We start from the raw sequence: 20,646 nt of genomic DNA, 5'->3' as shown, positions 1-20,646 counted from the left end.
AGCTTACCTGTGGGGCATATGGGTTGAATGTTGCTTTATTTTGTGCGTGTTGTGTCTCTTTGCAGAGGTGTATTTCTTGATCGCACACTTTCTAAGCGATTCTCCACTTAGTTCCGCAGCGAAGGTACGCCCAACTTTTTGCTCGCGCAAAAAGTTTAAAACCGGGTTCTTAAGAATATGTTTTTAGCCGTGTCTTTGTGTTTATACAGGTACTAATAGAGGAGATTGAGAAGAAAAAGGTTAGAGGAGATGTTTTCTTGTTGCTTTAGTGAATGGTGCTTCTGCGGTGGTAGCAGAATGTTATTCGTGTCGTTTATACGCTTTAGGGGTAGCCTTATTGTTGATCTTACTTTTACAACCTGTTTTAGCTTCTTCCTAAACGACTCGACTGGAAGGGAAACGTACATGAACAAGCCTTTTCAGATGTGGTAAGCGCCATACAAAATTAAATATTTGAAAAGTGATAGGAGCGTGTTAAAATATTTTCGTAGGCAAGAACAAATAGTGACGTCACGCCATCACATCTCGTGTCGCTGTTGGAGTCGCTGAATGTTCTACTAAACAGACATGAATACACCACTCTACCTGGACTGAATTCTCTCCTGACTTCTTCTACAGTCAACAAAACACAAGGTACTTGTATTGCTACTTTTCAATTTGCTTCAAGACATTTTTTTTTTTTAATACAAGGTGTTTGTGTTAAGCTATCATCAACAGTTAGCTGTGTGGCCAGACATGCTGAGTTTAATCTTAGTCACCATGGAGATTTAGTGGGGAAATGTTTCAGTAAGTACTTGTTATTGAAAGTATTTGTACTTGTTATCGTTGTTTGAATGTAGTATAATGGAGGATACCAACTATACCATATAATTATGCTAAATATTTTGAGGGAGAATTTTTTCTGATTTTGGGGTTTACTAGTGACAATTTTATCCTTGAAATGTTTAGATCTCCATATAATATAATACATTTTGGGAGTGTTTGCAATCCACAAAAAATATATTTTAGCAACATCGCTTAACCTTGAAATATTTATCCCTCGAAATATTTAGGCTAGCTATATGGTATTATTTGAAAGAACATTAATTAAAGTGCTGTGGTGGCACTTACCAAAATAAGTTGACAATGAACAACTGTCGAAAACTTGTGAAATCCCATAAAAGTATGGTAGCAAGTGTGACTGACTAGAACTTACCACTATTGCTATAAGGCAGGCTTTTGCTCACCAGTTGTGCTACTGTTAAAAAATCACCTGCTTATTAGAATGTTTTCAGTATGCATATCCAGTTACGTAACTGTGTGCTAACTCGTAGAATCTCACACGCACACACAGACACACATCAGTAGTGGAGTACATGTCATATAATGATATGTGCTTTATCTCAATTGCTATAGCTTGTGTTACTTATAATGTAGGCTCAAACAAACTTTTAACTGGTCATGAAGGTTCTTAGTTTGAGACCTACTGCTTGACATGGTCACAATATCAAGAACACAGATCAGCGTGTTATGAAATTAGTTTGATTTCATATGTGAACATTTGATAAGCTTTATCACTGTGTGTTTACCACTTGGACAGGTACATAATAAGAATAGTTCAATAATAGGATTATGATTCGCTTCATTCTTAGCTGGATACCTCACAGTAACCACATGTAGTGGTAGTTTGTTGCGTGATGATGTGTGTCTTATTGGTTGGTTACATGTTAGTGTTGTCACTCTAGTACCATCACTACTAACAAGACAGTATTGTCATGATTTGACTAGTAAAGATCATCTGCTAACTACATCTACCTTTTGTGCCACTGTTAAGAAGGTGTGTGTTAGTGTGTATACACCGTGTGTGTGTGTGTGTGTGTGTGTGTGTGTGTGCGTGCGTGCGTATGTGTCTGCCTGGGGTAGCAAATGGCCAACTGTCCTTGTCTTGCTTAGCAGTGTTGAGGTCATTGTGGTTCCACGACCTCTACCTATACAGTCCTCCTGTGGGTTACTAGCTACATATCAAAAACCTTGACGCATTTGCAGTACATTACGGTTAAAAAAAAAATTTCGGAAAGTTATTTATGCATAACTATATGAGAACACTCTTAAAATGTTGCATACCTTCTTGATAATTTCTTTTCCGTTCACTGTATACAAAATGTTCGATTAGCTGACAAATCCTCAACTCAAGATCTTCCTCATGGTGCCCAATAAACATCCAAGGCAAATTGCAATTGGCCGTACTTTGCCAAAAACTGAAAGGACATATCAATTTTCACAATACTTTTTATATTAGAGATTGCGGGAAGATAATCACTCATCAATTGTTGGTGATGGCCATCATGCCACAAAGGCATCCTTCGTGATTTTTCAGGCGGCATCGATTAGAAAACAGTGTACTGCCATTGGATACCAAATAAGGCATATTTTTGAGACATTTAGTGGGTGCATTTTTGTGTTTTATAGCGTACTGTTGACTGAAACTCGCAAAGTATTGGCCTATTAACAAAGTGAGCAGCAAGAGTTAACTATTCTAAGTAACCACACCCTTCAACTGAAGCCAATGAATCAACCAACATCAAAGCATTGGGCACACTATAGCAGGCAGCATAAAATTAAAGAGAAAAAATGCATAGCAGAAAGCCTAAAAACAGCAATAAATTTTGTTTGCAAACACTAAAACTGAAAGTGTGCAACGTTGAAATGATGAATGTCGATACAGAAGGAAGAGAAGTGCTAGATATAAAAAAGGTACTTTTTCTCAAACAGAGCAAAACACTACCTATTAGTGAAAAGCTAAATTCTACCCTTTTAGTAAAGACAAATATGGCATTTCTAATGCAGCATATCATGAATTGCATATGTTACACCAACAGCTACCAAACAGTTCACAAATACAAAAAACCATCAAAGCAATGAACTCAACTTTAACCATCACAAACACACCAAATAACACTATGGGTGTACAAATGAGTCTGCATGCATGTGTAACAGCTTGTTTGTCACATCTTTTACCATATACAACTAGCACACACAGGAATTTTCGAATCAAACTGACGGGAGATGGGACTCAAATTGCAAGGGGATTGACTGTTGTAGATTTTGCATTTACGATCCTAGAAAAAGAGCTGAATCCGACATCCTATAGCCATCATCAGAACTACTGAAACGTGAAAATTTTGCAGTATATTTGCAAAAATGTCATTAAAGAAGCATCAGCACTCAAAAAAAAGAAGTTCACATTGATGGTATAACTTTTGGAATTGAACTGTTTTTAGGTGGTGACTGGAAATTCCTTGCCATGGTGTGTGGCTTATATTCAGCCACTAGTACAGTTGTATATGGTGCATGTAAGTGTCCAAGAAAAGATTGTAGGATATATACAAGTAAAACTTGGTCTCTTGTAGAGTCTCAAAATGGAGTGAGAACAATTGAAGAAATCACCTCCAAACCCAAACTGGGAAAATCAAATAGACACAAGTATAATTGCAGCAATAAACCACTATTTCCATTTATGCCAATTTAAAAAGTTAGTATATAGACACTTTGCATTTATTCTTGAGATTAGCTGATGTTTTAATTAATCAATTTGTTAATCCACAACTTTTGACTTCTGGATTCCTACAGTAAAACAACAACTAATGCTACCGCATACAAAAAAAAATTGAACAAAACATGCAAAATACACTTCAACTGGATCACAGGTGAAAAGACGTCACTCGACAGGGCCTGAAAAGCATAGATTGTTCCAAAATATTGACATAGAAAAACTCTTCCCACTACCAAATGCCCACTACCAAATGCCCACTACCAAATGCCCACTACCAAATGCCCACTACCAAATGCCCACTACCAAATGCCCACTACCAAATGCCCACTACCAAATGCCAGGGATATACAAGTGTGGAAAGATTTCTACAATATAATTTAAAAACTATCAAACAAATGTGATTCAAGCACAATTGAAAAAGCTACCAAAGAATGGGTCAATTTATTTGTAGATGGATAATACTCTGTGATTCTCCTTCTTTTACTGATGTAATATTCAACAGTGGCAAGAATTGCATAGCCATAATCTCCTTGGCCATTAATTCCCCTGTAGTGCCAGTTGGGTCCCAGAAGTGAATCAAGATCACGATAGTTTGCCAGCTGATAATGCTGACTACCACGTACAACACATTTTGCCTTTCCAACAGCTTCTAACCCGCCTTTGAACAGGAGTACATCAAAGCCAATATTCATGACGGAAGGAGACTGCTTTCTTCCACACACAAGGACTGGTTTTATTTTTATTCTTAGCTCATCATACAGATTGTATGACTGTATTTTTGGTGTACTGTTGTTTTCATCAACTGACTGGTTGTCCTCAGTAAGCAGTGGATTGTTCTCAGTAGCTAAGGGAGACCTTAGTTGAACTAGATCAGCCGAGTATCTCCATTCATCAGTACTGTCATCGTAGCCTATCTGTAAGTAGTGGATTCTCACCCTTGAACCGTCATGTTCAACTACTTCAATAGGGTACAACTTTTCTGTTACTTTAGCGACTATTGGCAGTTTTACACTGCATAGCTCACGATAGTTCCGTCCGATGGATTCCCTGAGGTTATAGTGCCCTCTTACAGCCATCTGTATTTATTATCGTTGTGCTGGTAACAGTTAATGCTAGGTGGCAATTCATAAAATGGGTAATGATTGGTAAAATTACAAGAAGACAATATTAATTATAAAGGATTACATGTATAACTGTGGTTTTAAAATTACCTGTAGCTACATAGTTTTATACCACTGGCTGTAATTTGTAATGGCGGTCGGATTTCTTGGGAAGAATTAGCTACCAGAGCAAACTGTTCTAGGAGGCCTCCATTCAAGTAGAACAGCGAAAATGTTGTTGTATCAGAACTTGAGGGGTAAGGAGATGTTAACCCAGAACTGCATGTAGGCACCAGTTTCCACACCTATAAAAAAAAGCATAGTTTACAGATAGTCATAAAAAAATTTTTTTAATGCATAATGTTACATTTTGAATAGCCACGGTCCTGCCCCAGGAGGATTTGCCTGCACAAGGCTCAAGTGCTTAAGTGGTGCATCCTTCACTTGGCAGCAATACCTGTTTTTTGTATGGCTGCCATAGACTTTGCTTTGTGTGTGTGTGTGTGTGTGTTTATTGTATGTGCATGTAATTACATATACAGGCACTATAGGTATGTATATTGTATTCTACAGTTTGTCTCCATCTTGGGACACTTAGCTCCAGTCTACTGTTGTATGTTTGATAGGACAGGACAGAGAGTCATTACAGTGAGTACTAGAACTACTTGTATTATAGTGAAGTTTGTATGTATTTACAGTATACCTAATACAATGTAGCTGAGATTAACTCCCTTCAAAACTCCTATTAACTATTATTATTATACGTACTTATCTCCACCATCTACATACAATAACCAAATAACCACATGTATAATGAATGATTATTTGTATAGTTTCTCATGGATTAGAGGAGGCTCTGTCATTAGTTTATGTACACTACACAACAGTAGTGTGTGGACCTGTATGTTGTGTAATATGTAGTCTCCTCAGGTTTGACCACTGAATGTGAGAGGTAGCCTGTAGATCCAGTAGTGCTTGTTCCACTTTGTGTACTGTATTGTTATCTTCCCCTCCATTTGGTTCCTAGGCTATATATGGTATGATAAAACACCTCATACACTATTAATGTTATGAACTCTCCATGGAAAATTCATACAGTTTGAAATAGTACAGTAAGACACAAGTACGGCAGTACATTCAAAAGGAGTTCATAGACACTATACTTTAGTGCTTTTATATGCTCAAGCTATTTAGACTCTAATGCAACGCACAATCTTGGAAGTGATTGTACAAGTGTGTATATGTACATTTAGACTCTATTTAGGCTGTTTTGGGTGGGTAATAAATCTCATATACTCCACCTTGTTTTCTAATATACTCCATGCCTTCAGGCACAATATAACACATGCTCAAAATCTAGGCTTATCCAATTGCTAGGCATTGTTCACATGCAGTGATTTAACGAGCGCTATTATTTTGTCACGTGAGGACGCATAGTTGCCATAGCGCTAGTATTATCACAAGAAAACCAGCTGCTCTTGCCGAGCCTACAGCAGAAACAGCTGTGGATGAAGTAAGTAATCTGAGTGTAATGCGAATAGAGTCTAAAGCAGTTATACGGGCACAATGCATGTGGAATCTATGAAATTTATAAATTTCATAGACTCCACTTTGTACCCGTATAACTATTATGTGTTCCTGTATTGTATAGTTTAGGTTTAGCACACCAGTATTTTAAATGGACCCAGAGGAGTGTTCTATAGTGAACTGAGTTAATTGGTTCCTGTTTGGTCCAGTGCACACATGGCTACATTTAGTTTGACAAATATGGTATATGGTAATCAACTTAGTTAGGCAAGATCAATGTAATGTACGTTGCTGATGAAGTGTTTTGTGTATGTGTGTGCTATTATTGTAAACCCTTCCCATCTTATTGTTTAGTTTTCACATGTTTTTTCTTGTGTATAATTAGGGAGCAGATGACTGTCTGTTGAAGGTGTGGTCAGCTAATGAGGGGAGACTTCTAGCCACCCTGAGGGGTCACTCTGGGGAAGTGTCCGACATCTCCATCAACCATAACAACACCTTGATTGCCTCAGGCAGCACTGACAAGGTTTGTACACACCACTTCTTTGAAGACCCTACGTACATGTATGAATTCATAGAGCACTTCCATAGTGTTGCTTTAGTACTGCAAAATCATTTTGGGTTAGTTATAGTTTTAGTACTCAATTACTGTATAAGAACAATTTTAGTTAGTATTAGTTCTAGAACCCCAGTTTGCAGATTAGTTTAGTTGTAGTACCCAGGAGTTTATGTTGTATTGTTGACAGCTAACAAAGAGTAAATAAATAAGATTAAAAGATTTTATGACTTCACTTGCAGGACAAAGCAACTCCAATAAATTGTAAAAATTGGCAGTGGTCTTTACCTTTTAGAATACACTGTCATATTTCCTTTTGTCTGAACTCTTTAATTTTGTATTAATAATAGAATCAAAAGTTCAGTAAATTTTCCTTCAGTTTTAGCTCTTGAACCAAAAATTCTCAAGGTTTTGATTTAGTTTTAGATTTTGAATCAAAAACTCCATTGGATTTACAGTAGTTTAGTTTCAGTTTTAGAACCATAACACGTACAGCTGTACCTCATAATTTCAACTTAATTTTGGTATACGTACTAAAACTGAAAATAACTTATTGTGCTAAAAATACTTTTAGTTCTAGTACCCTAGAACTAAAACAACACTAAGTAAAATCAAGACACCTTTATATGCTGGTTAAAAATAGAGTCTGCTGTAATTCCTTGTATAAGACCTGCTGCGGGTTACTAGCCATGCCCCAGGAGGATTTACCTGCACAAGGCTCAAGCTCAGAGGCATCCCATTACTGGCTAAATGACAGCAATAGCTGGTTTTTTGTAGGGCTGCTGTAGGCTTTGCTTTATGTAGTAGTAGGTGTATGTGTGTGTTAAGGCTCAAACGAACACTGGTTTACCGTATTCAAATGTTCGCTCGGGTTTAACAAAATCAGTCAAATAATCGGTATAAGGTTTCATTGCAATTCAGTAATTAAGGTGGCCACTACTGAGAAGCCTACAAATAACCACAAACAGCTTTGTGACTTCGTATGAATAACTTTACTAAGAAAAAAATGCCATAATCCCCTTTTTGAAGGGATTTTCACAGCGATACTGTGATAGAAAGTAAAGTAGAAGTAAGCCACAAATCCATACCAGACAAAGTCTTGCACTTACAGCGATTCATCTTCACCAATTAGTGGCTGCCTAATTCTATCACTACTCTTCACTTTATCACCATAGTCCTTTCTGTTTGTTACTTTCATTAGCATCCCTTCCACTTCGTTAATTACTGACAGCTAATCACGTGTCACCATATAATGATCACATGCGAATAATCGTTTGTTAATTTTATTATTTGGCTACAAAACAAACAAATATTAATCTGAATATTCGGCTAATCGTTTGAGCCTTAGTGTGTGTGCTACATAGTGTTATGTGAGGATTGTTATTATAGACAATCAGGGTGTGGTGTGCACAAACTTCAGCTCCAGTTGCTGTGTTGACTGGTCACCATGGTAGTATTACATCATTACAGGTGTGTGTCTGTGTGTGTGGTGGAGTAAGCAAGTGCTTACAAATCTCAGTATATACATAAATTTCACTGCTATTGTATAATGTATACTATTGGTCACATTTATTTCTGTCAGTTTTCACCAATAATTTATGAAGATTGTCATGGCTTGCTCACCTCTACCAGTTCTGATGGTCACCTCTTCATTTGGTCCTATAACACTACCACCAACGAGTTTGAGTGAGTGTCTGCATGACCACCGTACTGTACTGACAGATTACACAGCTCTGTACACCCTGTACTTATATATGACAGATTGTAGTGTACACAGCACTGTGCATATAACTTCTACTTTCCCACTACTCCATAACCACAAGTGTTATCTAAACTGTACTCCTATAGTATGCAGGTGTATATGTACACTGTAGGTCAATAGACTACACGAAGTTCTCTGAAAATTGCTGTAAAGGAATATGTCAAAGTACTAGTATTAAGAATAGCAAATCCATTTTAGCAAGGAGAACTGCAGCTGTATTAACAAAATATTCTAATTTGATATTGTCACTAAATACTCTGTAAAAAAAAAATTCCATCCAAAATAATACCTGTATGTAGTATCTATATACCATTCCCTTGTAATTGCCAAATATGTGTACGTAGCTGTTGTGTTCACTGTAGCAAGTTTCCTATTAAGATTATGGAGAAGACAAGAGTTGGAGACCAAACAGTTTGCTCAGCGTATAGTCCTGGTATGTATCTGATTAGACAGTTACATGTACAATTTTATCTTACAGTACAATAGTACTGCATAGTAGGGACCACAAAGGAGTAGGCGTGGCCCATGAAATAACATCACCCAAAAATTTTCCCAGACAACAATGAGGCAGTATTGCATGGTTAGGTAAACACTAAGCCCAAACAAGCTTTCAAATCAACCCAAAATGCTTTCAGCGAGCTGCTATGGAATGGAATTTAAAAAAGAAAAATTAACGAAACTGACTGACTGATGCCTTCAGACAAGTGTAACTGGCTAAGGCTACAGGCTCGGTTTTTTCACTATTCGACATTACTTCAACCTGACAGGTGCCTTTGACACATCGCAGTACATACAATGCATTCTTCATGGACTTACCAGTGTCTTCCTTTGTGTCCTGTTTATCTTAGCTGACAGCGAAAAGTGTTGATTTGGTAATACCACATGATGGCTTCCCTTCGTAACGGAAATCATCTGTGTTTTTATATAGTAGCTACAGTATTTGATTGCAGAGGTGCTTTTTGAACAGGTCTTGATTCGAAATGCTGTGTAACAGGTTGAACATAGCTGACAGCGAAGCATAATGGATACTTCACTTTTCAGATGATAATTGATATAGCTGGGCCGTGTGGTGCCATTTCAGATGTGGTATGCGTGGGTTCACCAGTCATAATAATTGTTTACAAAAAAGTTAACAAACAAGTACACAAACAAATTTGGAATTTTCAACTAGAGTAGGGACCATAGCACATTGATCAAAAGTACTGAAACAAGTTGGAGTAGTCCATGATATTAAATCACAGTAAAACAATAGGAAGTGTTATATCCCTACCATGCTCAAGATACGTACCATAAGGGAAATGCACAGTAGGGATATAACACTTCTTACTGTTTTACTGTGATTTAATATCCAGCTTGTTTCAGTACTTTTTATCGATGTGCTATGGTCCCTACTCTAGATGAAAATTCCAAATTTTTTTGTGTACTTGTTACATATACTCTGTAGTAGGTGAGCTTATGTACACCTGTAGTTCTGTGTATCCTCTACATATGTGCAATATAGTAGAAGCTGATAATTGTCGTCATATTCTGTTACTAGGTGGTCATTATTTTGTCACTGGTGGTACAGATCACATGGTCCGAGTATACAACATGTATCCCACCCCCACACCAGAGCCATGGGAACTGCATGGACACACGGTAAGTCAATGATCTGCCTTGATTGTTCTTGATCTGTTTTTGACTTACTGTAATGTACTGTTGATTTACCATTGATAAGCAGGCATACATACAGTGTATACAAGTGTGTGACAATAGCTAGTCCTGGTCTGTTTGATTATCATTCATATTTAAGAGTGCTACATACATACATACATACGCACGTATGTAGCAAATGTTGTTCAGAATTAAACTGAAGTCTGTAGTGGTAGTGACATATGTAACATATTGTATTTACGTCATGACAGGATCGTATCATGATAGTCAAGTTTGGACACACTTGTTCATCGTAAGTCACTATGTACTGTATGTAGTATGAGGATAGTAGATCAACTGGATGTACACTGTATAATTCCTACCTTATTTAGAAGTGTGATAATGACATTGTAACTGTCTATTGTTGTTAGGTTGTTTGCTACTGGTTCTCGCGATGGCACTGCCAGGGTGTGGTGGTTCAAATCTGGCCAATGGGAGAACAGGGTACTACGAATGCCAAAACACCCTAACATGTGAGTCACATGAGCTGCATGTGATCAGTAACCATACCATGTGTAATTATAGCCCTGAGGATGTCTATCAGAAACACAAACTTCAAGTCACAATGGTATGTATGTGATTTCATGTAGGGAGGAGGGGTACATGGACACATGTCCTCCTTTAGATATTTTAATAAATCCCCAATATTGCCTCCTATTCAATTTCCCGCAATGCAATTATCACACTTATTTTTCCTGCACAATATTATCACATACAGTATGTATTATTTATTGGTTATCATTTGATTTGTTGGCCTCATATTTGATGCAATTGGTGTTATTCCATGTCAATTGGTTAACAAAAAAAAGCTTTTTGTTGGTAAAGCAATTCTCAGTGAAAACAAATGCTCATATCGACATTTCCAAACTTTCCAAACTGTGTAGTAGTGTTTTAATTTTTGCTTATAACATTTACATCAAACAAATGATAATGCTATTTTTCTGATGCTATTTGTTTGTTTTATCAGCGCAAAGTTGTACTATAATTGTATGGTAGACATTCACCGATCATCTTGATGGCTGAAAACTGATTTAGCCCTTACACACACCAGCAAATAACTCAGTGTGAACTCTGTATAAATGGGACCATGGACAAGAGCCCTTGTTATTGATCATCGATCCTAGTATGCACGCACGTATGCATGCACATGCACAGACACACACAACAGACACACTACACACACACGCGCACACACACATGCACACACGCATACACACACACACGCATACACACACAACACACACACACATACACACACACACACATTGACATACATTCAACCTAATAGATCAATCTTTTGGATTTTGTTTTCATGCTAGCCATCTACAATAAAATGTTTGTGTTATTTTATCATTGTAGGTTGGTTGGGAGTGGACCGATCATTACATCATCACAGCCTCTACTCCAGATTGTAACCTCTATGTGTGGGATGTGTGTACTGGTACCATCCTGCATACCCTCTGTGTATGTAATTCTGTATTTGTAGTTTGTATTTAGTATTTCAAGTAATTACCTCTATGTGTGGGATGTGTGTACCGGCACTGTTCAAAATGCACTTTGAATATATACACACAGTACTGTACTGCTGTATGTTGTAATGGCATATAGGTCTGTATTATATTCCAATGATGGTGTTGGGTTGTGATGGTATTGTATGTATAGTATGAAATCTTGCTACAATATCATGTATTATACATATTAGACTCTGTTTGTTGTGTCTTATTCACAGGGTCATTCAGGAGAGGTGTTTGTATTAGAACCACACCTCCATAATTCTCGTGTTCTACTGAGTGCTGGTGAGTGTGTTGTTGTACATACGTGTCAATACAATTCAACTACCTTGTTGTACCTCAGTGTTGTTAGGCTACCTGTATTCAGCTAGAAATACAGGTGTATGGTATACATGGTTTCATTGATGGACATCAAATTGCATATTGGTGGACTGTAAAGTTGGCAATGTGAGACCATAGGCTAAGTATTTTTACTGTTTTTCTGGAATTTGAATTTCCTTCCAATGAAACCGGAAAAGTTGTTTTGATCAACATTTGTGACCAACTCAGCGAAAACCCGTCTAGTTTGCACAAGCATGTGTATTGAGAAAAATGAAATTAAAAAAAATAGGTGAAATTACACATGTTACAACAAAGAAAAAATTATGCAAGTTTTAATCGAGCCATTACTCAGGAAAGGAGACCTTAAATCGATTAAACCTTCATAACCGTCTTATTCGCCTACTCATGGGGAGTTCGAAAATCTTTGTTTCGTTTCTGTAGCCCCAATAGTTTGTGTGTCACATGCGTTTGTTTACAATGCAATGTATGTAAACAAAACTGTCTCCGTTTCTTCAATAAAACTACCTTCATACGCCTATGCACAAGTGACTACAGGGCTAAAACTATACCTTGGCTGATCTGCCAATCCATGGTGGACACTGTAAGCCAAATCTCAACTTTGTAGACTAATCAAACGGAAATTATGGCTGCTAATGTAAGCACCTGTAGTTTTATTTTTACATGTACAGTAGTATAGTTACTGTACAAATCAATTTTCTTGGTTTTAGCACTGTAATTCCAAAACTACTCACCATAATCAACTGAAATTTTGGTGAATCATTCCTTGGGGTATGCGGATAATGATGAGAAAATAAAAGTAAAATTTGGATGTTGTGCGAACTAGATGGGTTTTCGCTGAGGTACACCCCCTGTAGTCGCATTTTATAATGTAATTGATACTTCTGTGAAACATGGAGCTTTGTTGGACATTGTTATAAAGTGGTCCCTCAGTTATCAGACCCTCAGTTATGACTGTTCTATTGGAATATTTTGAGTACAGATGTATGTGCTATTAGAGTATTTCAATAAAGCTCTGTATATAAATGTATGGGCTGCTTCAGTTGTCTGAATAATTCACTAATCTGAAAACTTTTACCATTACCTGAGACCATTGGGATTTGGACAATCAAGGGTCCACTGTATAGTACTGTATAGGTACAGTGTATGCATGTTGTATGTCGTTTGTGGTGTACTTGTTTGTCTTGCTACAGGTCATGATGGCTTACTTAAAATGTGGGACATGTTCACTGGTGTGTGTATCAAGACCTTCCATAACTTGGTATGTTCTATACGTAATGTACTGTACAGTGTATAGGCTACAGTATATGTGTATGATAATATACTTTCTTTCTATATGGTGTAGTTCATAATCTTGTTACCATGTAGACAAACTAAGGATGAAATAAGCGATAATTCTACATACACTGTTGTTGTTGTTATTGTTGTAGTATGAAGAAGAGGAAGGAGAGTCCTCAGTGTTTGAGTGTCGGTTCTCAATGGATGGGTTGAGTTTTGCTGCCACTGATGCTCTGGGTCACCTGATACTGTTTGGATTTGGTGATGATCAGCCATACCAGAAAGTGAGAGAATGTGTAGTATCATATTACTGTATAGTAGGGACCACAAAGGTATGGGTATGGCCTGTGAAAAAAAACATCACCCAAAAACCAGCCTCGCTTCTCCCTGACGACAATGAAGCAGTATTGGGTAGGTAAAATTAAGTCCAAACAAACAAACCTTTAGATCGACTCGAAATGCTTTCAACACGTAGCTACTGTATGAAAAAAATTATTAAATGGAATTTTCTAGTGCCATGACTGACTGAGTAACTGTCTGAGTAACTGTCTGATGCCTTCAGACAAGCGTAACTCCATAAGGCCTTGATTTTTTCATTGTTCAATGTCGCTTCAGCCAGACATGTGCCGTTAACATAATGCAGTACTTACCAGTGTCCTCTTTTGTGTCCCATTCATCTTTGCTGACAGCGAAAAGTGCTGATTTGGCAAAGCATGTGATGTCTTCTCTTTGTAACAGAAATCGTCCATACTTTTCATAGTGACTACTTTGATTGCAGAGGTGCTTTTTTGAACATTTTTTGATTCATGATGCTGTGTAATGGGCAGAGTTCAAGGGTCAGTTACTTCAGAAAAGTTCATCAGAACCACAAAAGGGAGATGATGCTGCTGAATGTCAAAGTTTGTCCATCCCATTGTATCATTTGGTATAGGTGGGACATCCCCATCATACCACTGGGAGATGAATCCCAAGCGTCTATCCCATACCATTGTTCCGTTTGGTATACGTAGGTACATGGAATTATCCCGGGATGTCCTACCTGTACCGAATGGTACTGTATGTTGGGATGGATAAAATTCCCATTGACGGCATTATTGGACAATTGTGGATTAACAGTCATGGAGGCAATATTACTGGCATAAATTGTGGCAATATTACTGTATGCACGTTACCTCAGTCTCTACTCTGACCTCTTGATATTCCAGAGCACCTCTATAAGTGTAGCACTTTTACTGTAAGGTTTTTATGATATCCTTACTGATCCAACACAGTTTTAGTATTAAAGTTTGTCTGTTGTCCCTTGTACAGTTCCCTGATGAGCAGTTCTTCCACACTGACTATCGTCCTCTGATGTGGGACCGTGACAACAATGTCCTTGATGAACAGGTGAGCAATGTAGTCATTGAAAGATTGAGTGTTATAAAATAGTAAAATTACAGTTTTGCTGGCATCCATTCATACTGTACACATACCTAAACTAAGTATTTTTGGAATCTTGTACGTATATGTAAATATGCATGTTGCATTTTTTAAATAATTACGTATCGTAAACATGTATGTTTAGGAGGTCATATATGCATGTGAAACATTTCAAGCAACAATATGGGGACATGTATTTGTCCTGCTAACATTGTTCATCACTGACTAATTTTGTTCTTTCTTGTAGTCCCAACGTCCACCCCATTTAATGCCCCCTCCATATCTTGTCGACATTGATGGTCACCCACATCCCCTGAAGGGACAAAATGTTGTCCTGGATATAATCCGACCATCATCCAGTTTTAAAGCTGACAAACAGGAAGAGCCTGAGGCACTAGTTGATTATGATGAGTTTATGAGACAGAGACAAGCACAGCTGTCACATGGAAACATGAGAATCAATATGAACTCCTCATTAAGATCAAATGGCAGTCATCATGTGCATGAAAACAATAGAGACACGTGTAGCCATGCCGACAAGCCATGTAGTAGTGGTATAGGTAGTGGCCAGTGTTCTAGTGAATCACAAGAAAGTGAAATAATTAACCATATCAGTCACTCATCAGTAATGGATGATAATGTTACTACCAAAACTACAAATGGTGACTTACATTCAGGTAGTGATGGTAATGTTGAGCTAACAAGAAATGCGGACAACAGTAAAGAAAGTAATAATGGAGTGAATCAGAATTGTATGGAAGAAAATCAATCCAATAATCATTCTAGTATAAGTAATGGTCATTCAGTTTCTGATCATCAGGACCTAATCAATCAACCATTGACTATTGGTCAGCAAACAGTCGATCATCAACAGGTAATCAATGACCAAGCAATGGTGAAAGTGGTCAATGGACAGCATTCAAGCAATAGTCAACAAATCAGCAATCAAGAGCAACTCAGTAATCAAGACCAGTCATTCGGTAGTCAAGAAACAGTCAACGGTCAACAGACAATTAATCATAATCAAGGTTTTGGTGCTGTGGTCAACAACAGTAATGATGATATCAACATCATGGAGTTTGATAGTGCAGATCAACCAGCTGGTACTAGTAATAATAACATTTTGACCAGTATTGTGTGGTCTTGTGGGTTGAGTGATCAAGAAGCAAAGAATGCTGTCAGTTTGTGGTTGTCAAGAACTGTTGTACCTGAAATTGATCCTGATCTGTATAGGTAAGGAAATGTTAGCTGCTTTATTACACTATAGTTAAAAGTAATGACACCTTGGCTAGTATAACTGGTCTGAGTCTACCAGCCTTTCGTATGTGACCCTTTGAACATGTTTTAATAGCTTCAGTAAACAGTGAAGAAAGACTCGAATTGAATGCCCTGTATCTGCAGTAATGTACCAATGCATTTGCCTCTTCATGGAGAGTTAAGAATATTGAAGCAAACTTTAGTTACATGTGTTTGCGTACATTGCAGTAAAATGTAACTTAATCATTCCCGTTTCTAAGTTTGGACAACTTTCTTGCTTAATAGCATGGGTGTATTTACGTAGGTTAAACTATACCTTGACGAATGGCCTAGTTCATGGTGAATAGAATGACACAAGTTTCAACTCCATAGCCCAAGATTTATGATCAAGTAAACAAGTTCTGTAATGTTTCCTTCATCTCGAAAGAATTTGTTATCCCTGGTAGCCTATGAGACTACATAGATATGCCATTTTTCTGTTATTGTATGACCCATAGTGAAAGGTATTCATTACAGCTTCAGGTACTTGCTTCACCCGTTGGTATGAATAAACTGCGCCAAAGTGAAAGCTTACCTATGTATATACATGGCAGGTTAACACTGGCACTGTACAACATACAGTACAGTTCTCACCTAGAAACTGCTTTTATTACAACTTTTTGCTCACATGGGTAGGTGGAAGGACACAGACATACACAATTTTACCATTCAAGTAACTAGGTGCACGTCCCACAGCTGGCCAAAGGCTAACTACAGGGTGTACACCGTGGTTGCTAGCTTTGGGATGTGTGCCTGGTTAAATACATGTATCTTGCTATGCCTATGTGTACAGTGGAAGCTCTCTATTGTGGATAGTTGGGGACCCTACTCACTTTTTGTTGTAATATAGAGGTTTTCCTCTTTCAGAGGTAAAAAAATGTATTAACCCAACCTGTTGGGACCAAACAATTCGTCCTTATTATGGAATTTGTGTGTGTGTGTGTGTGTGTGTGTGTGTGTGTGTGTGTGTGTGTGTGTGTGTGTGTGTGTGTGTGTGTGTGTGTGTGTGTGTGTGTGTGTGTGTGTGTGTGTGTGTGTGTGTGTGTGTGTGTGTGTGTGTGAGAGAGAGAGAGAGACTTGTATACTAATAGATACATGAAATTGTTACCCTCAGACTACAAAGGAACAAGTCAGACAGAGAGTTGAAAGTGGAGGTGGAGTACTATGAGAGAGAAATGGCAAAAGCCACACCCAAACACCACAACACAATCATACTCGATGATCATGAGGTCACAACCAGAACTAAGGGAAAGTCCCTAAGGAGTGGCAAGTTGTTGCCAGATATACTGCAAAATTTAGGGGTTGTGGCTGACCCACTTCCAGAAGATGAAAATGTATTGGACAATATTTCTGTTAGTGATAGTGAAGAGGATGATGGGTTTAACCACTGGTCCAGCAATGAGGGAAGGTGTGTGCATGCGTGCGTGTGTGTGTGTGTGTGTGTGTGTGTGTGTGTGTGTGTGTGTGTGTGTGTGTGTGTGTGTGTGTGTGTGTGTGTGTGTGTGTGTGTGTGTGTACATTTTATAGTTGTAACATGCCCGAGGGCATATCAGGCAGATCACAAGTACCCATATTACAACTATTATGTAGCACTTCCATCATTGCAGGCTCCGGGTGATTACCCACCCATGCCAATATGAGTATAACCACTAGTTTCATGTTATATACATGCCTGAAAGATTTGATTGTGGCTACGCAACAAGTAACATTACAGCTACGTTTGTTATAGTAAATAGACGAGTCCTAAATATATCATGCTAAAACCAATCACAGGGAATTTACAGGTGTATAAGTGTTTTAAACCTTCAAGTAATGTTTCTTAACTTGTAGAATGGAAACACTTCCATCCGAGTGCTTCTTTCTTGTGGCCAAACTCCAATTCATGATAATAGTACTAGTTACATTACAGTACGGTAGTACTGTATATTAGGGATCACAGAGATTCGGATTTTTTTGGCAAAAACGATCACCATAAAGCCCTGAAACCAGCTTCACAATACCATCCTGTCAACCTTGGCAGTATTGGTTAAGTGTAACCAAGCCCAAAGATGCCTTCAGTGCAACTTAAATGCTTCCAATATAATGTTGTTACAAAATTCAAAAAAAAAAGTTATTCAATGAAATTTTCTACTGACTAACTGCCTGCCTGCCTGATGCCTTCAAGCAAGGAATATGTAAAGCTACATGCTTGACTTTTTCACTGTTCAACATTGCTTCATCCCATCATGCAGCATTGCAAAATGCTAAGTTCCAATTCTGGTACTGAGATATGGCTTGTTGTGTTGACAGGTTTAGCACGTCCTGTTTTGACAGTCTCAGTCACATGACTGAAGAACAAGTCCATCATAAGGACAAAGATTTGGTTCAGAATGATCAAATTATGTTCATTTTCTAATGATCATACATTGCTCATTAAATTTTTTGCTAGATCATGAAAGTACAATTATAGTTAAATGAGATTTCTGTTACAAATCAATGTAGACATCCATCTTGTACATTCTACTTGCTGATCTCAGCACATTTTCTCATGTAGTTACATTAGTAGTAGTGAAGTGTCAGACTGGACGATGGAGGCAGCTATCAACATTACGTCAGCCAGCCGGAAATCTACTAGAAGGTAACATAACATATAATACATTTCATGTTGGGTAATTTTTTTTTTATAAAAGTGAGTAGCAGTGCTACTAATGAAATTGGCTGTTCTATTAGAGCATGTCAAGTTTAGTGATGCTGCAATAATTTATGAAAACATTTCATCATAAGATAATTATAATCCTGTCGACCATTTACATGCAGTACTAGAACCAATGTGGTCCTGGTCTGCTGGGTACTCACTGTATCGTGTTTTATGTCACCCTAGGCATCGTACTCGTCATCGCAACTCCAGTGACAGTGGAGAAGAAGTAAACGAAGTGATTGTTGAAGATGAGCCTGGACCTTCATCTACTATGGAGCCAAGTCCAGCCAATGAGAAAACTAGGAGTGTTACTGTGAGCAACCATTCAAAACTGCCTAATAAACACACATCTAATACATAGATTGCTAACAAGTATAAAGCATATCTTCCAACTGGTTGGCTAAAGCAGATGACACCCAAAACTACACCATATTTACCTCAAGTTGGAGACTTGGTAACATAACAGGTTTAACCAGTTTTGTTTGTGATAGTATATTGCCTCACTTTTAGGTTGTTTACTGTCGTCAAGGGCATGAACTATACCTTCAAGAGATAAAGCAGAAAAGACTTCATCATCGGTTGAAAGGACAAAAGTTACCTTGGCAAAAGTTCTCCCTTGAGGTATGAGCTTTAAACTATAATGTTGCTTGTAGAAACTCCTACCTGTAAGTGTATGTATACCTGTATTTATATGTATGTTGTGCTTTAGGCTCATGAGCTGTGTCAAGTGAAGAATGTCCACTTCACAGTTGGTCCACCCACACTGTGTTCCCTGACATTATGTAAGTGATCACTTGTTGAAGTATGTACGTGTACGCTATGTACCTGCACCCCTGTAGTCCACTGGTAGTCTACATGCATGCTTGTACATCAACTTGTATTATTTTTTGTCACTTTTCTACACACACTTTCTGCCGACTGAAACACTTTGTCACACCGAAGTACCATATCTCTATAATAAAGACAAGAATTTGTGAGCCTTTTTGTATAACAAAGAGGTCTCCTAGGGGAAAGGCTAGGCCTTTGTCCTTAGTTTTTCTATTCCTCACTCAGAGATAAGTAGCTAAACACTGCTAACTATTTACTATATGTCACACTGTAGCATTGGTGTCAACACCTGATGGTCCGTCCTCCTCAGCACCAAAAACATTCAACTTAAAGTGAGTTCCAATGGTTGTGTTATACTCCTTCCTCATGCTAATGTGTCAACATAGATATCATGACATTGATGATGTTCCTGACTTTCTAATTGTTGCCTCTCATTTCTGTTCGTCTGTGTGTCAACCATGGCAGGAAGGTACAAAGTTCAGAAGTTATATTGAGGATAGTTGGTGGACTGGAAAGATTCTCAGTCGTGAACCATTCAGCCCTGCTTATCCACAATCTGTTTGGCAGTGCTATGTTGTCCAGTAAGATAAAAATATTGTAGTCTTTGTTTTAAAGAGAGCAGTACTGGTATAGGTTACACAGAAAGTTCTTATTTATTTATTTCAGCAAATCTGCTTAAAATGTCTGAACTAACACAGAACTGGTTCAGATAATGGAGGCTAGGCCCATTGTACTAAGAATACATTTGAAATAGTGATTCATTTCATAGCAGCTATCAGTGGTTTAGTGGGCAACAATCCACAAGCTTTGATACATGATTTGGAGAAACTATTTTAATTACCCCTCACTCTGAAGACGTTACTGAAATGCTACTCTATTTATAAAGGTAGTGGTTAAGTGGATAACGGGCACGCTGGCTGTTAGAAACCTTATATCCTATAACCCACAGTTGGATTAACTGCCTTGTACCAGCATAGTCATGATGGTGATGTTAATGTTCTTGGGGTGCTTCATGTGTATAGCATACTACACATTGTAACAATTGCTCAATAGAAGCTCTTGTAGAACAGAAACTCTTCACAAAATGCTGTGGCAAATGTGTCACTGTGAAGTCTACATCGATTATGTA

The 20,646-nt window shown here is 37.9% G+C and overlaps 1 protein-coding gene across 3 annotated transcripts in view; it reads left to right on the top strand.

Annotated features, from left to right (window-relative positions):
- The window catches only part of LOC136257312 (bromodomain and WD repeat-containing protein 3-like), a 28,589-nt gene that overhangs the window by 129 nt on the left and 7,814 nt on the right, over positions 1–20,646 (top strand). For 2 of the 3 annotated variants that reach the window (XM_066050429.1, XM_066050428.1), the window contains exons 2-30: positions 66–124; positions 210–239; positions 369–428; positions 492–633; positions 691–786; positions 1,725–1,816; positions 5,206–5,280; positions 6,545–6,685; positions 8,105–8,185; positions 8,298–8,401; positions 8,840–8,910; positions 10,015–10,115; positions 10,382–10,422; positions 10,541–10,642; positions 10,695–10,737; positions 11,529–11,633; positions 11,899–11,965; positions 13,213–13,280; positions 13,450–13,581; positions 14,606–14,683; positions 14,964–15,949; positions 17,127–17,420; positions 18,546–18,629; positions 18,873–19,002; positions 19,051–19,143; positions 19,200–19,310; positions 19,399–19,471; positions 19,792–19,849; positions 19,904–20,098. In XM_066050429.1, the coding sequence (XP_065906501.1) occupies positions 66–124; positions 210–239; positions 369–428; positions 492–633; positions 691–786; positions 1,725–1,816; positions 5,206–5,280; positions 6,545–6,685; positions 8,105–8,185; positions 8,298–8,401; positions 8,840–8,910; positions 10,015–10,115; positions 10,382–10,422; positions 10,541–10,642; positions 10,695–10,737; positions 11,529–11,633; positions 11,899–11,965; positions 13,213–13,280; positions 13,450–13,581; positions 14,606–14,683; positions 14,964–15,949; positions 17,127–17,420; positions 18,546–18,629; positions 18,873–19,002; positions 19,051–19,143; positions 19,200–19,310; positions 19,399–19,471; positions 19,792–19,849; positions 19,904–20,098 (3,712 nt within the window). The remainder of the gene's footprint in view (positions 1–65; positions 125–209; positions 240–368; positions 429–491; positions 634–690; positions 787–1,724; positions 1,817–5,205; positions 5,281–6,544; positions 6,686–8,104; positions 8,186–8,297; positions 8,402–8,839; positions 8,911–10,014; positions 10,116–10,381; positions 10,423–10,540; positions 10,643–10,694; positions 10,738–11,528; positions 11,634–11,898; positions 11,966–13,212; positions 13,281–13,449; positions 13,582–14,605; positions 14,684–14,963; positions 15,950–17,126; positions 17,421–18,545; positions 18,630–18,872; positions 19,003–19,050; positions 19,144–19,199; positions 19,311–19,398; positions 19,472–19,791; positions 19,850–19,903; positions 20,099–20,646) is intronic. The other variant, XM_066050430.1, reaches the window with a different exon arrangement.

Source organism: Dysidea avara, chromosome 6 (assembly GCF_963678975.1).
Source record: "Dysidea avara chromosome 6, odDysAvar1.4, whole genome shotgun sequence".
Taxonomy (NCBI): domain Eukaryota; kingdom Metazoa; phylum Porifera; class Demospongiae; order Dictyoceratida; family Dysideidae; genus Dysidea; species Dysidea avara.
The sequence above is the reverse complement of the archived record's forward strand: the minus strand, read 5'-3'. Positions and strand labels throughout refer to the sequence as shown.